The sequence below is a fragment of the Erpetoichthys calabaricus genome, chromosome 7 (assembly GCF_900747795.2).
Source record: "Erpetoichthys calabaricus chromosome 7, fErpCal1.3, whole genome shotgun sequence".
Classification (NCBI taxonomy): domain Eukaryota; kingdom Metazoa; phylum Chordata; class Cladistia; order Polypteriformes; family Polypteridae; genus Erpetoichthys; species Erpetoichthys calabaricus.
Genome location: NC_041400.2, coordinates 159419013 through 159433011, shown reverse-complemented (window position 1 = coordinate 159433011; position 13999 = coordinate 159419013). Strand labels below are relative to the sequence as shown.

The 13999-nt window shown below is 40.0% G+C and overlaps 2 protein-coding genes across 2 annotated transcripts in view; both read right to left on the bottom strand.

The window, feature by feature from the left end:
• Positions 1–986, bottom strand: part of LOC114654815 (molybdopterin synthase catalytic subunit) — a 52890-nt gene extending 51904 nt beyond the window's left edge. The window contains exon 1 of the mRNA XM_028805623.2: positions 967–986. Within this exon, the coding sequence (XP_028661456.1) occupies positions 967–976 (10 nt within the window). The 5' untranslated portion in view covers positions 977–986. The remainder of the gene's footprint in view (positions 1–966) is intronic.
• On the bottom strand, positions 987–13061 carry LOC114654816 (molybdopterin synthase sulfur carrier subunit). The gene is made up of 3 exons (XM_028805624.2): positions 12949–13061; positions 12434–12555; positions 987–1113 (listed from the first exon to the last, which is right to left on the bottom strand). Exons 1-3 carry the CDS (start codon positions 12958–12960, stop codon positions 987–989), a joined length of 261 nt encoding a protein of 86 aa, XP_028661457.1. The 5' UTR covers positions 12961–13061.
• Between the last annotated feature and the right edge of the window lie 938 nt (positions 13062–13999).

The following is a 13999-nucleotide window of genomic DNA, read 5'->3' as shown; positions in this document are numbered from 1 at the left end:
TACAATTAAAATGTTTACTTTGAATAATATTTCAAAAGCCTTAAACAGTCACAGTGAGAAATCCTCAATTAAACTATCCATTTTAATGGCCTCCTTAGATCAGTTTAGTTCCCTTTCCATAAAATGCACAGCAACAGAAAATATCAGCTATGTAAGAGCATAAGTAACCCATATGATCAAGCTCTAGGGTCTCTCCGTAAAAGTCTAAACCAGGCACCTTGTTTTGCAACATGTTACAAAGAATACAGACTTGAAAAATAGACAAAATGCAGCCTTATCTCTTTATTGCTCAGGAAGAATGTGTATTAAGAATGTTTAAAAAGAACTGTCTGAATCATAGTTATTTCTTGAAGAACCAGGGTAAATAAGTATGCAAATGAATATTCAACAAATATACAACAATATAAACACACAACATATTAAACTACCACCCAAATAAACAGAATAATGATTTGACTGGCATTTTTAAAATACTGACTTCATGTGAATTATGTTATCATATGGAAATGTACACAGTAGCCTACACACTTACAAAGAAGAAGACAGCAATGTCATTGTGAAAGAAGGTAATATTTAAATATATGTGTTGACTAGGACTATTGTTTTGATTGCTTTGTGGTTAATCCTAGTAGCATTACAAAATGTACTTTGTATACTTGTAAATAACCGTAACCTACATCTATCATTGTTTTCAATAAAACAATAAATAATTCATTTTACAGGTTTATTATTATTTTGTGCCTAACCTATAAAATTATTTATTTATTTATTTATTTTTATTTTTTTTGAAGAGTACCATGGCTCCCTATAACAAACAAAATCATGCCGCAAGGCATAGAAGAAAAAAAGTTTCACGTCAACCTTCAACTGAATCTGCGGATCTTGCAAAAATTAGGGAGTCAATTCGGCATTACAACTTAAAGCCACCTTCCCCAAAAATGGGCTTTGAGGAAAAACTTGACATACCTGTATACATCTGTGCGGATTTAGCCACCGCTGATAGGAGGGATAACAGCGACCTCGTCACCTGGCTGGAGGAACAACAACTGATCTCCGAGAGTGACGTATTCCTGACGGACAGCCAAGACAACCTGGTCCAGTATGGCAGCAAGTCTGGAGGGATGGTAAGAGATTAGATAACATAAGGGGGAGGAACCAGTAATTCAGATTTCTAGAAATATAATAATTAACATTGTGCATCATAATATTGCTCTGTTTCAGGCACTGGTCAGGTCTTAAACTGACAAACAAACAGTATTACTTCTAGAGATGTGTTTTATTCATGAACAACATGAAACAGTATGCAAAATAGGTATATAATAGAATCAAAACAATGTTTCACAGAGTTAAGGAGAAAAATATAAAAATATGTAAGTAACCCATACTTAATCTTAACTGTAAATAAGCTTTGAATCATTATGGGGTGGCACTATGGTAGTGCTGCCACTGGATACTCCCTGCAGGGAGTTTGCATATTCTCCCTATGGCCAGGTTCTCTAGTTTCCTCCCACAGTTGCTTGTTCCCAGACAATGTTAGGAATTGTATTGTTTTATTTAACATCTTTTATAACTACATTTAATATTACTATACATTTTTGTTCACTACAGATGATCATTTAACAGGCAAAGCTACTATTTCTATAAATGATGATCAGGACCCAAGCAAGGACTATCAGCATCGTAACACAAAAGAATAAAAACAAAAAGGGCTAACAAATGCAGTGGTCTTGTTCATTGGTTCCCAACCTGTGGTCCAAAGCACATTGTCAGATGGTCTAAGGCTGTTTAATCAAATTGGTATTAAAGGAGCACTCCACCCAACAATATTTTTAAAAATGTATGTTCTGGCAGCTGTGAAAAATTTTTTATCTCATGTTTTTCTGGGGAAATTACATATTGAATGTTCAAATTCATCGAGGCCCTGTGGTGACAATGGCAAACAATAAGTAAAACTTCCATTGGGGAAGAAAAAAAAAAATCACATAAATCATGTTGCATAATCCATAAGTCCAACATGTATTCTATCAGGAACTCATAATATTTTAGCAAAAAAATGCACATATTTTAAAAATTTAGAATGGATAACAATTGCAATAAATGGCCTTATGGCTTATAGCAGTGTTTCTTAAACTATGGGGTGCTGCCCAGGAAAAAATGAGGACTGAAAACAATAGTCATCAAAAGACATCCCCAGGGAAGCTCACCGATCAGAGTGTTTTGAGTCAGGCTCTGATGGAGTGCTCCATTCAGCTCCGGTTGCAAAGCTATTGCTTCTGAACCAGAGACGGCGAGTTTACAGCTCACCACCAGCAGGTCACCACAGTGCAAATCTTCAAACTGAGATGCTTTGCGTTGTGAGTTACAGTGGAAAGCCTTTATGTAATATTTTTCGTCTTAAGGTTTTCAGACATATTACTGTTTGTCTAACTGCTCTAAGTAGGGTGCGTTTATTCTAGTATGTGGTCCGTCAAGGTTCCCTCTGGCTTGGAATGAAGTATCATGCATCTCTATATAGTAACTTAATACAGGATGATTTAATGTGCCATATAAGGACACATTTGTATTAAATTAACATGTTATCAGCTATATGCTACATATTCTTTTGTATGTTCATACTGTATAAATCCTTTGTCTAACAAAGGATTGTCAGCACAACTGTTATTACAATGCAAGTGTGATACCTTGTATTATGTGCTCCAAAGGCATCTTTGTTAAATAAATTTCTAACACTTACACAATGCTAGAGTCTGAAGTACCTTTAATTCAAAGAGTATTGAAGTGGACCAGGGATTAGATTTTTTTCCCATCAAAGTTCATAGTAATTCAGTTGTGATGACCCTTCACAAACATGTCTACAAGATTGTGTTTAAGGCTTTCTGTTCTCCAACGCCTATATTCAGCCTGTCTTGCTGTCACAAATGCTGTCCACCCACACTCCATCACGCACTGCACGTCACTGGAGATGTAGAACCTTTGCGGTGACAGGGTGCATGCAACTAGCAGTAGATGAGTTACCACAGAATTACAGGTAAAGGAGTTAAAGATGACTGGATCTGGCAGGATTATTTCTTTGAATAATAAAGAAAAAATAGTTTTCATACATCTTGCCCACATTAACCAATGCAGAAGTCCGGTACTGGCAGCAAAATTGTATGCTGAATACAATTTAGCAACCACGGAAAACTGGTCAGTGACTCATCATGTCTTCACTGGTGTAGTATAAATCTCAAACAGAAGTGAATAGAAGTTTTAAATTAAGTTTACTATGCTTCCCATAGTACTATTTTAAAGGGGTTCAAAAAAAATCTCATTCTACTGGTAGTGCAAAGGACATGTTTATAGTGCCATTGAGAACTGTAAGAACCCCAGATAATATCACAAAGGGTGACACACACTTTATTAAGAGCAGAATATTTAACAATTCAGCACAATGTCAGTCAGTAGGAATAAAAATGTTAAACTAGACTTTATTTATCCTGTAACTCGCAAAATTAAATTTGTTAATAATAATTCAGCTAAGCAACTCAACTTTTTACAGGGTTTAATGAATTGTTAAATTAAGTCCATCCATCCATCCATTTGCCAACCCGCTGAATCCGAACACAGGGTCACGGGGGTCTGCTGGAGCCAATCCCAGCCAACACAGGGCACAAGGCAGGAAACAATCCTGGGCAGGGTGCCAACCCACCGCAGGACACACACAAACACACCCACACACCAAGCACACACTAGGGCCAATTTAGAATCGCCAATCCACCTAACCTGCATGTCTTTGGACTGTGGGAGGAAACCGGAGCGCCCGGAGGAAACCCACGCAGACACGGGGAGAACATGCAAACTCCACACAGGGAGGACCCGGGAAGCGAACCCGGGTCCCCAGATCTCCCAACTGCGAGGCAGCAGCGCTACCCACTGCGCCACCGTGCCGCCCCTAAATTAAGTCTGGGATGCTTATTTAAAAAAAATGTACTACTAACAGTGAAGCTCCATTGAAAAACATTATTAAAAAAATAAATAAAAAGCCATTTAAACAAGTAAATAAATTGAATCAATTAATTAATATTACTGCTTTATTTCTTATCCAACGCCATGAATCAAGCAGCTAAATTATGTAACCATTCATACTGTCCTTTCAAAAATGTACACATCTTCGAGTTGCATTTGTTATAAAGAATGTATTTTTCTCAGCTTTTATAAAGCTTAGTTCTAAACATCTACACTGGCAGTAACATACCTCAGGAATCTACTCCCAGTTTTGAATAATAATTATTGTTTCATTAACATTGTTTGCTTTCCACTTATAGTAATGTTCTTGTGAGACTAAAGAAAGAAAATCATTACCTATTTTTTATTATATGACAACTGTTATTTGTTTATGTACGGCTGTGCTGTCATCATGGTAGTAATCTTCCTTTTGGGCCCCAGTGTGGTACTGATTTTATTATTTGGGTCCTTAGATTAAAAAAGTTTTAGAACCCTTTGTAGCTTAGTTGTATGTGATTGAGCTGTGCTACTTATTGTGGAATGTTTTAGCAATAAGTATTTGTTTGATACTGCTATTTTTTAAAAGCATCTGTTTAAAATGAGTAAGCAGGTTGAATTATTATTACTTTTGAATTACTTGTAATTACAGTACCTCCTTCCTTTTTACTCAAACTGTGTGTGAAACTACATTTTCTACTCTTAGTGCTACAAAAACAAAACACAAAAACACTGTTTGCAAGTAGAACCAGCTTTCTCTTTGGCTTTTACAAAGCCTAATATTGAAAACCTTCTTAATAAAAAAGTTTTCTCTGAGAAAGTCTATTTACAGCTTAAAATGTTAGTAACATTGTCAAAGTGTCTTAACATCTATCTCCAAGTTCATTACCAAATGCCCTAACCAGAAGCCGTGGATTACTGCAGAGGAGGGTGCACTACTGAGGGCCCAGGACTCCAGTTTTAGAGAAGATAACAAGGTGGCCCTGAGAACAGCGACAAATTATCCCAGGCCATCAGACAGCAAAGCATGCACATTCCCAGAGAATCTGCAGCCACTACGAAAGCAGTGGTGACTTACATCACATTTGGCCGGGCATCCAGGCTATCATTAACTGCAGGATAACAACACTGGCCTGTGACACTGATGCCTACGCATGATTTGAGGCACAGAACGACGTGGCGGTGAGCAAGACTACCCCCTGTCCCAATGTGAGGAAAACTCTATGCAGAGTAAACCCACAGAAGGCTGGCAGGATGCTTAGAGAATGCACAGACCTGTAGGTGGGTTGTCCTCAGTGATATCTTCAACATCTCCCTGAGCTACGCCACTGTTCCAACATGCTCCAAGACTACTACCATCATTCCTGCACCACAGAAGTCTTCAGTGTCCTGCCTCAACGATTATCGTTCTATTGCACTCACACCCATCATCATGAAGTGCTTCAAGAGGCTAGTCATGAGGCACATCAAGACCCTGCTACCCCTTCACTGGACCCCTTGCAGTTTGCATTCTGCCCAAACCGTTCAATGGATGATGCCATTGCCACCACCTTCCAATTGTCCCCCTCACACCTCGACAAGAAGGACACATGTGTGTGAATGCTGTTCATAGACTTTAGTTTAGCATTCAACACAGTCATTCCTCAGCACCTGATGGAAAAGCTAAGCCTGCTGGGCCTGAACACAAACCTCTGCACTTAGATCCTTGACTACCCAACTGAGAGACCTTAGTCAAGATTAAAAACAGCATCACATGCATACACCACCACACTGAACACTGGTGCTCCACAGGGCTGTGCGCTTAATCCACTTCTGTTCACTTTACTGATTCAAAACTATTTAGCAATGCACAGCTCAAACCACATCATCAAGTCAGCTGATGACACGACTGTGGTGGTCCTGATCAGCAAGAACGATGAGCCAGCATAGCAAGAGGAGGTGCAGCGATTAATAGATTGGTACAAAGCCAACAACCTGTCTCTGAACGTTGACAAAACGAAGGAGATGGTTGTTAACTTCAGATGAACTAGAAGCAACCACTCTCCGCTGTACAGAGATGGCTCAAGCGTGGAGATTAGTGCTGGGCAGTATGACCAAAATTCTGTATCACGGTATTTTTCAAAATTATACCGGTTTCATAGTATTTGACTGTATTTTTTTCCCATGCATGAGTGGATGTTAACCACATTTCCCACTGCAATTACTGCAGTAGACTGGCTAAGAATAACCTATTCCACTGTCATGATAATTGGACATTGTACAAAAAAAAAATATTTTAATGTGCAGACAAGTATTAATACAGGTTTGCATGGCTCCATAAAGTGATAGTTTTCAAGGGGGTGACACTAATGAAGAGAAGGAATCACATTCCATGACAGATGCAGTCAAAATATAGAGTCTTTTTATTGAACAAATTTTGCAAACAACTTAAACTAAAATTTTTAACAACATATTTTCAACCATCCAAAGAGGCATTTAGACGTAGTAAAATATCCAAAGGTGCTTGTCAAAAGTTGTATTACACTGAACATGTCTTAGAAAAGGAATAAATAGTAAATACTGTTTGTAAACCAACTACACTTTCTGTTAATGTTAACAATCTCTGTCCACTGACATGTTAAAGTGACTTTTTAAACAACTTTACCTAATAAATAATAACAATAAAATAAATAACTTCCAGTAATAATAATATTACTTCAACACTTCAAGCCCAGGTGCATTACACAGTATTCACCAAATAAAAATAAAATAAAACAAGTGCAACTTGGTGATGACATCTTTACCAACTGAACCATCATTTAGGCAAATTGCATTAATATGGACCTTGCTTCAAGCTAAGCTATATACATAAATAATAAAACTGCAACTTGCATTTATAATGCTATGTGTGGTACAGCCCTATGGAATCATATTAAGGCCCCAGTGAAGGAAAAAAAAAACAACTATATGTCGAGAATAAAGTCGACATGTTGACTTTATTCTCGCCGTTTATGTTGAGATTAAAGTCGACATTTCCTTTTTATTCTCATAGTTTATTTTATAATTAAAGTAGAATGTCGGAAACTAAACTTCATCCTAAAATCAATGTTTAATTTACTAGATTTTCTCAAACCCCATCATAAGTTAATGTAGCACATTAAATGCTTTGTGTTGTGTTCCCCAACCCAGTTGTTAATCACTACGCGCTTCTTAAACTGACTTCCTCCGCACTAAGAGGAGGCGCCAGCAGCGATCAGCGCACAGAATCCATTCACTTCATGATATTCCTGCTCTCTGAAAATTTAGAATGCTAAGATACAGTATATACTTGATATCATTTTCAGGATGAAATGCATTAAAGCAGGTATTAAACATGCACGGTAGTAAGGCGGTAGTGCTGCTCCCTCGCAGTAAGGGGTCCCCAGGTGTATGCTCAGTGTTGAGAACTTTATGGCAGGTGTGACGAGGCTCCAAAAAACTGGATGTATGAATGGGTATTGCACAGGTTTAACTTAAATATTGTGTAAATGTTGGGTTTGTGATCTGGTGGTCGGAGACACAAACACAGAATTCAACTGATACTTTTCTGAGCGGGCTTTCTTTATTGCATGCGTGCTGTCTGTCTGACATACCAAACCCTCAGCTCCTATCCTTCCTTTTTCTTTCTCCACCTAACCAATCACCACGCGATAAACGTCTTTGTGAAATTAAAAAGTTATAAACTTAGCCCACAGAGTGTTCAGAACATAAAAAAAAATCTTCGTTATACATGTTTAATTATGCCATCCATTCAGGGTTGCGCTCATCCCAGCAAGCATTGTGTGCGAGGAAGGAGCAAATCCTGAATGCCAGCACATCGCAGGGTGAATAGATAGATAGATTCTTTATTAATCCCAAGGGGAATACGAGCAAAGCATAGACTAGCAGGGTCAATATAGCATAACAAAACCCCACATCCTACATGACCTTGAAAGGAAACTGAAGCACGCCGAGTAAACCCACCAGAAAAACATGCAAATTCAAGGCAGGGTAATAATAATAATAACAATAATTCATTACATTTATATAGCGCTTTTCTCAGTACTCAAAGCGCTATCCACACAGGGAGAAACTGGGAAGTGAACCCACAATCTTCCACAGTCTCCTTATACCCGAGACCCCCTTGCTGCGAGGCAGCAGTGCAACCTCCACGCCACCATGCCCCCACATGATTAATACATGCTTTAATGCATTTCATCATGAAAACTATATCAAGTATTTATCTTAGCATTCTAAATGTTCAGGGAGCAGGAATATCAATGAAGTGAATGTATTCCGTGCGGCGATCGCTGGCGGCGCCTCCTCAGTACAAGAGGAAGTCAGTTTAAGAAGCACATACTGATTTAACATGGCTTGGGGAACACTTAACACAAAGCATTTAATGTGCTATACAACTTATGATGGGGTTTGAGAAAATCTAGTAAATTAAATATTCATTTTACAATGAAGTTTAGTTTACGATGTTCTACTTTAATGACAAATTATGAGAATAAAGTCAACATGTTGACTTTAATCTTGACATAAATGACGAGAATAAAGTAGAAATGTCAAGAATAAAGTCAACATGTCATCACACTATTACACAATACCCAGGTACATTACACTGTATTGAAAAAAAAATAAAACAAGTACAACTTGGCTTGCAGTATTACCCAGTAGTATAGAAACAGCATTCACACATTTCCACATCCGACCTTTTAAAACCAAAGTATCTCCAGGCAACGGACGTGACTCCTTTTTTTCGGCAAAAGTTCTTCTGTGTCATCATGTTCAACTTTATCGTCAGCTACAGTTTCAGTTTCAGAATGTTTGTGGTGTTATAGGTCCACAGCTCTTCAAGCAAAGGCCAGTTTGTTTAAAATAAATAATCACCGCGCTCGCGGCTTAGGAGGGGGCGTGGTGGCTGTAGTGAGCCGCAGGACGATCTGCGGTGTGGGCGTTTCTCACCTAAGTGCACAGGTGAGAGACTGCCCACATCCGTGATTGTTCCTGTGGCTAATGTGCTGCAGCTGCTATGTCCCTCGGCATAAAGGGAAGCGCGAGCCGGTTAGAAGGGAAAAAGTGAAAGAAAGAAAGAAAGACGGAGGTTACGGAAGGAAGGAAGCATGCAAGGAAGGGAGAGAGAGCGAGTGCGCCGGTGCCAGTGAGTGAGTGAGCGAGCGTGTACAGGCTCGCAGCAGCTGAGTAGGCAACCTGGGTGTTAGGCCGACACCCCGGGCGTAGTAGTTGTTGTCGCTCCCGCAGAGTTTTGTATGAAGGACGGGAGTGACTGGAAGGCGGATGATTCTCCACGGATGGCCGCGGGAGTCAGGACTTGGGAATGTGGTGTCCTCCATGTGAGAGCCTTGGCCGTTGGAGGAATTCCCAGGTCACTGTCGGGGGGAGCTGACCGGAGCCAAGGATCGGAAAGGTGACTGACAGTAACAGTAGTAGGCAGAAGGTCAGCTGCATTAAGAGCATCTCGCCTGTTGCAGGGCCCACATGGGAGAAGCAGGTGAGATGCTAACGCTATCAGAAAAGGAAAATCGGGCATGTCATTTGTTGTTTTTTTTTTTAAGACTGCTTCCTGAAGTGCGTTTTAACCTCGTTTTAAAGGAATGTTGTTTTGTATTTTAACCTCCACACGTTTCTTTTAATGGATTATTTATTTAATGAAGACTTTTGAATGCAGTGCTGCACTTTACTTTGAACACTGTGTTGTTTTTGTTGTCTTTTGAATAAAAGCACTTTTGCACATTTGTTACATCATCCCCTTGTTCATTGTTATTGCCTCACTGTCTAGCTCATCAGTGACATTACCGACGGTGTTGGGTTCAAGGGCTCCCAAACAGCCGATGGGAGCATGGAGCTGAACCCGCATTGTCACAATGTTCTCTGTCCATTTTCACAGCGCAATACCTACACTACCGCATGTACTCCATTGCATGCCTATTTAGCGGTGTAGCAGTGACAAATAGCACCCGTGAACAGTTTCCTGCTGCGCCACGTTCCAAACGTTGTTTAGGCAATTTAAACCTGTGTTGCGGTATAAGAAAAATCCATATCATAGCAAAAATAAAAAATGGTTTTCGGTATGAACCGGTATACTGCCCAGCACTAGTGGAGATTGTCAACAGCATCAGAGTTCTTGGTGTTCACCTGGTGGAGAACCTCACTTGGTCTCTCAACATCAGCTCCATAGCCAAGAAAGCCCAGTAATGTCTCTACTTGCGATGAAGGCTGAGGAAAGACCACCACTCACCCTCACCACTTTCTACAAAGGGACAACTGACAGAATCCTGAGCAGCTGCATCACTGTCTGGTTGGGGAATTGCACTGTCCTGGATCACAAGACGCTGCAGCACATAGTGAGGACAGCTGAGAAGAACTTCAGAATCTCTTTTCCCTCCTTCACGGACATGCACACCACACACTGCATCCGTAAAGCCATCCTCATTGTGGAGGACCCAACACATCCCTCACATAAACTATACAAATTCCTGCCATCTGGAAAAAGTACCGAAGCATTCAGGCCTTCACTACCAGAATGTGTAATGGTTTCTTCCCTCAAGCCATAAGACTTCTAAACCTTCAGGAACTAGACCAATAACACACCTACACCTTCCAACTCAACTAGATCATCTTTATATATAATCTTCATTCACTGCCTTATGTGGTGTTCCTGCTGTGTTCAGTAGAGGGCAGTAGTGATGGAGGAGGAGAGGGGGAGGATCGTTGGATTAGGTTGGAGTGTGGTGATTAAAGAGGATTGAACTAAAGGAGACTACGTGCTGTTTGTACTGGCTGAATACACAACACCTTGGTTGTTACTTTTGTTTACAAACACTGTCGATACCACTCTTTGTGTTTAGATCTGGCATCGACACCTGCTTCGTTGTCGAGACTGTGGTTTTTTGTGTTTCTATCGACCGTCGTTGGCAGCACTTCGTCCAAATCGAATGTTCACCCACTTCTTGGAGTCGGCAGTCAGAGTATATAAGTCGGACACACTTCTGTGATTTTCCATCAGTCGGCGTTTGGAGTTCAAGAAAGAAGCATTGGTTCTTCCTTACTCTTTGGATTGCCACAAAGCAACCTGCGAGATTGGAGAAAGGTTGAGAACAGATCATGAGAGGAAACGACAGCATCATGAAAACGAGACGGACTGTGAACGGAGAGATGCAGAAATGCTCCTCCACCACCACATAATTACTATTCGGACAGTGATTCCGAGTAGGCCGTTCCTATCGAATCAATGTCCAAGGGTTTTGTTTTGTAATTTTGTTTCCCTTATAAAAAATCATAATGCTATGCAACGAAGGGCCCAGTTCATGACTGGCAGCCGCGTTTAAACAGGGAGCCCTTCACAGACAACTTTAACACGCGCAACGTAGTTGGGCACACATGGCTAGTGTCTTTAAATTTATTATTATATTTATTTTTATACTGTTAACCTCTGCCTACTTCCAGTGCAGTGTCATGTTTACATATGTTCCTTGTATTAAGATATTGTCACATTTTTGGCTCAACCTGCACTGTTTTCGTTTGTATTACTGCCTTGACTTTGTACTGTCCTGCAATATCTGCACATGATTGCACACAGACACTTTACATTGTAATGCATAGTTTTTTTCTGTAGTCCTCCGTTCTATGTAGCACCATCATTTCACTATGTACTGTACTAACTATATATTTGAAATAACGATTAAAGCTACTTGACTTGATAACCATAGCAATCACTGAAAACTTGCTCCTTTCGTAGCCAGTCACATTGCTGTACAGCCCCCAAAAGGTTTGTCATCTCTGGATGGCTCGTGCATACTGCACATCATACCACAAAAACATGTGACTGCTAATGCCACCTGAGATATGCCAAGATGACAACACAGGTGTCTCTGACTCTGCCCTACAGGACATCAATGCAAAGCAATTCAAAGAGATTTGGATGTTTGTTCTAACTGGAATATAATAATAATAATAATAATTCATTACAAAGAGGCTCATATGTAGCGCAACATTGACAATTACTTGGCAAAATTATATTTTTTCGCCTCTCTTCAATTAGCAGAGGTTACTTGTTCCCACTCATGGTTTTTTCTTTTATTGGTGACTCCCACAGAGAGACCAGCAAAAATAATGTTTTGCAGTCTACATTTACCTCAGCAATACCTGTAGTTCAGGTTCACTGAGGCATCATTTCCTCTTTTCTCCGGTGGTTTGTTGTAAAGACATCATTCAGGGACAAAGCCAAGTACAGTACAAACTGAAAGCACAGTTGTCATTAAAACTATTTATCATTACTGTACTACCTTCAACAGAGTGTGAAAGCAGAAATACGAACAATAAAACGACATAAATACCTGATTGCTACAAAGAAACAATCCAGTTAATATGCTTTGTAGTACAACCATTTTCAGTTTAAACAAATTGATCATTTAATATTTGGAGGACTTGCCTGGGATGTCTGGTGACCAATTCTTCCCAAAGCTGCAATGATTTTATTTCACGAGGAACTGAAATGGTCTCTGACCTCACGCCTGCCAAATCTGCACTTTTGGCAAAATACAGTACTGAAACCTGCATCAAAAAATAGAGGAATTTTCAGTAATTCAACTCTGGACCTTTGTGTGTAAAAAAAGCATTACAGTACACTGTATTTGTAGTATACACAACACACTGTATATAGCATTTAATGTCTGACACTCGCAGCGTAGTGAGCTTTAAACATTGTGTCAAAATATAAATGCTTTCTTCAAGAACGAATGTATTATATTTTAAACAAGCAAACTGCACACTTCTGCACATACATTTCAACTAACTAACTGTAGTCGATTAAAAGCACGCGCCGGTCAGCCAGCCAGGTTAAAAATATTTAAGTTGCATTCATATGATATGCAAACGCTTAACAAACAATTTCATGCAAAATGCAATGCACATGTCGACATTAATGTCTACGCCAAGAGTGTTTACCTCGATATTCATTAATAAAGTTCAGTTATTTAAATGCAGCAGAAAAATAACCCCCTGTCGTCTCTTAAGCTTCTCTCCAGGAGGTTCACGGTACTGACTGCACTTGCGCGCACACTTGCCCGTCTTCTACGCTTCCGCTGTTCGCTAGTGACGTCATCAACTACGCAGAGGCTTTCTGTGGAGCGCTCACAAGCCCTGGTATCTGCGGTCTATTGGCATTGGGATAGCGAAGGGGAACAAGAAATTAGAATTCTTAGGCTGGCATTTCAGTCTCAGAGTGTTTTCAGTGTTTGCTCAGAGTGTGTTAGTATTTTCATCAATATAACAAGCAAAGGGGCGTCACTGCGCGTTGAACAGGAGATCGAGTTGCATGTTTTAACAATGAAGTCAATGAACCCAGTGACCTTTCAGGCAGGGTTGTTTGTTTTAAGTGTATACAACAGAGGTGAACAAACTGGATTTGGAACTGATGAAGAGCTACCGACGTTAAAGCCAGCGAGTAAAGAAGCACATCGAAGGCACACAGTATCTATGTACTGATGGAGTAGAAGATTAGAAAGATGCAAACGGCAGGCTACTTCAGTTCAGCAATAGCCCAGCTAAGCCAGAGTAGACCGGGGCAATTCTAATCAATAGGCTGGCTTTGAAAATGCTGAACCCAAGTTGTAGACAGTAGACCTTCATAGTTGCTCGTTCCATAATGTAGGTATAAAGGAGGTAGGAAAAAGGTTTTAACCACATAAATATTATGTAGAATTAACCTTTTAATTACACATAAATGTTAGGATTTGTGTTGTACACAATTTTCTTTGTGGTCTTATTCTGCATCCAACTAATCCATCCATTATCCAACCCACTATATCCTAACTACAAGGTCATGGGGGTCTGCTGGAGCCAATCCCAGCCAACACAGGGTGCAAGGCAGGAAAAAAACCCTGGGCAGGGTGCCAGCCCACCGCAGGGCGCATACACACACACCCACATACCAAGCACGCACAAGGGACAATTTAGAATATGCACCTAACCTGCATGTCTTTGGACTGTGGGAGGA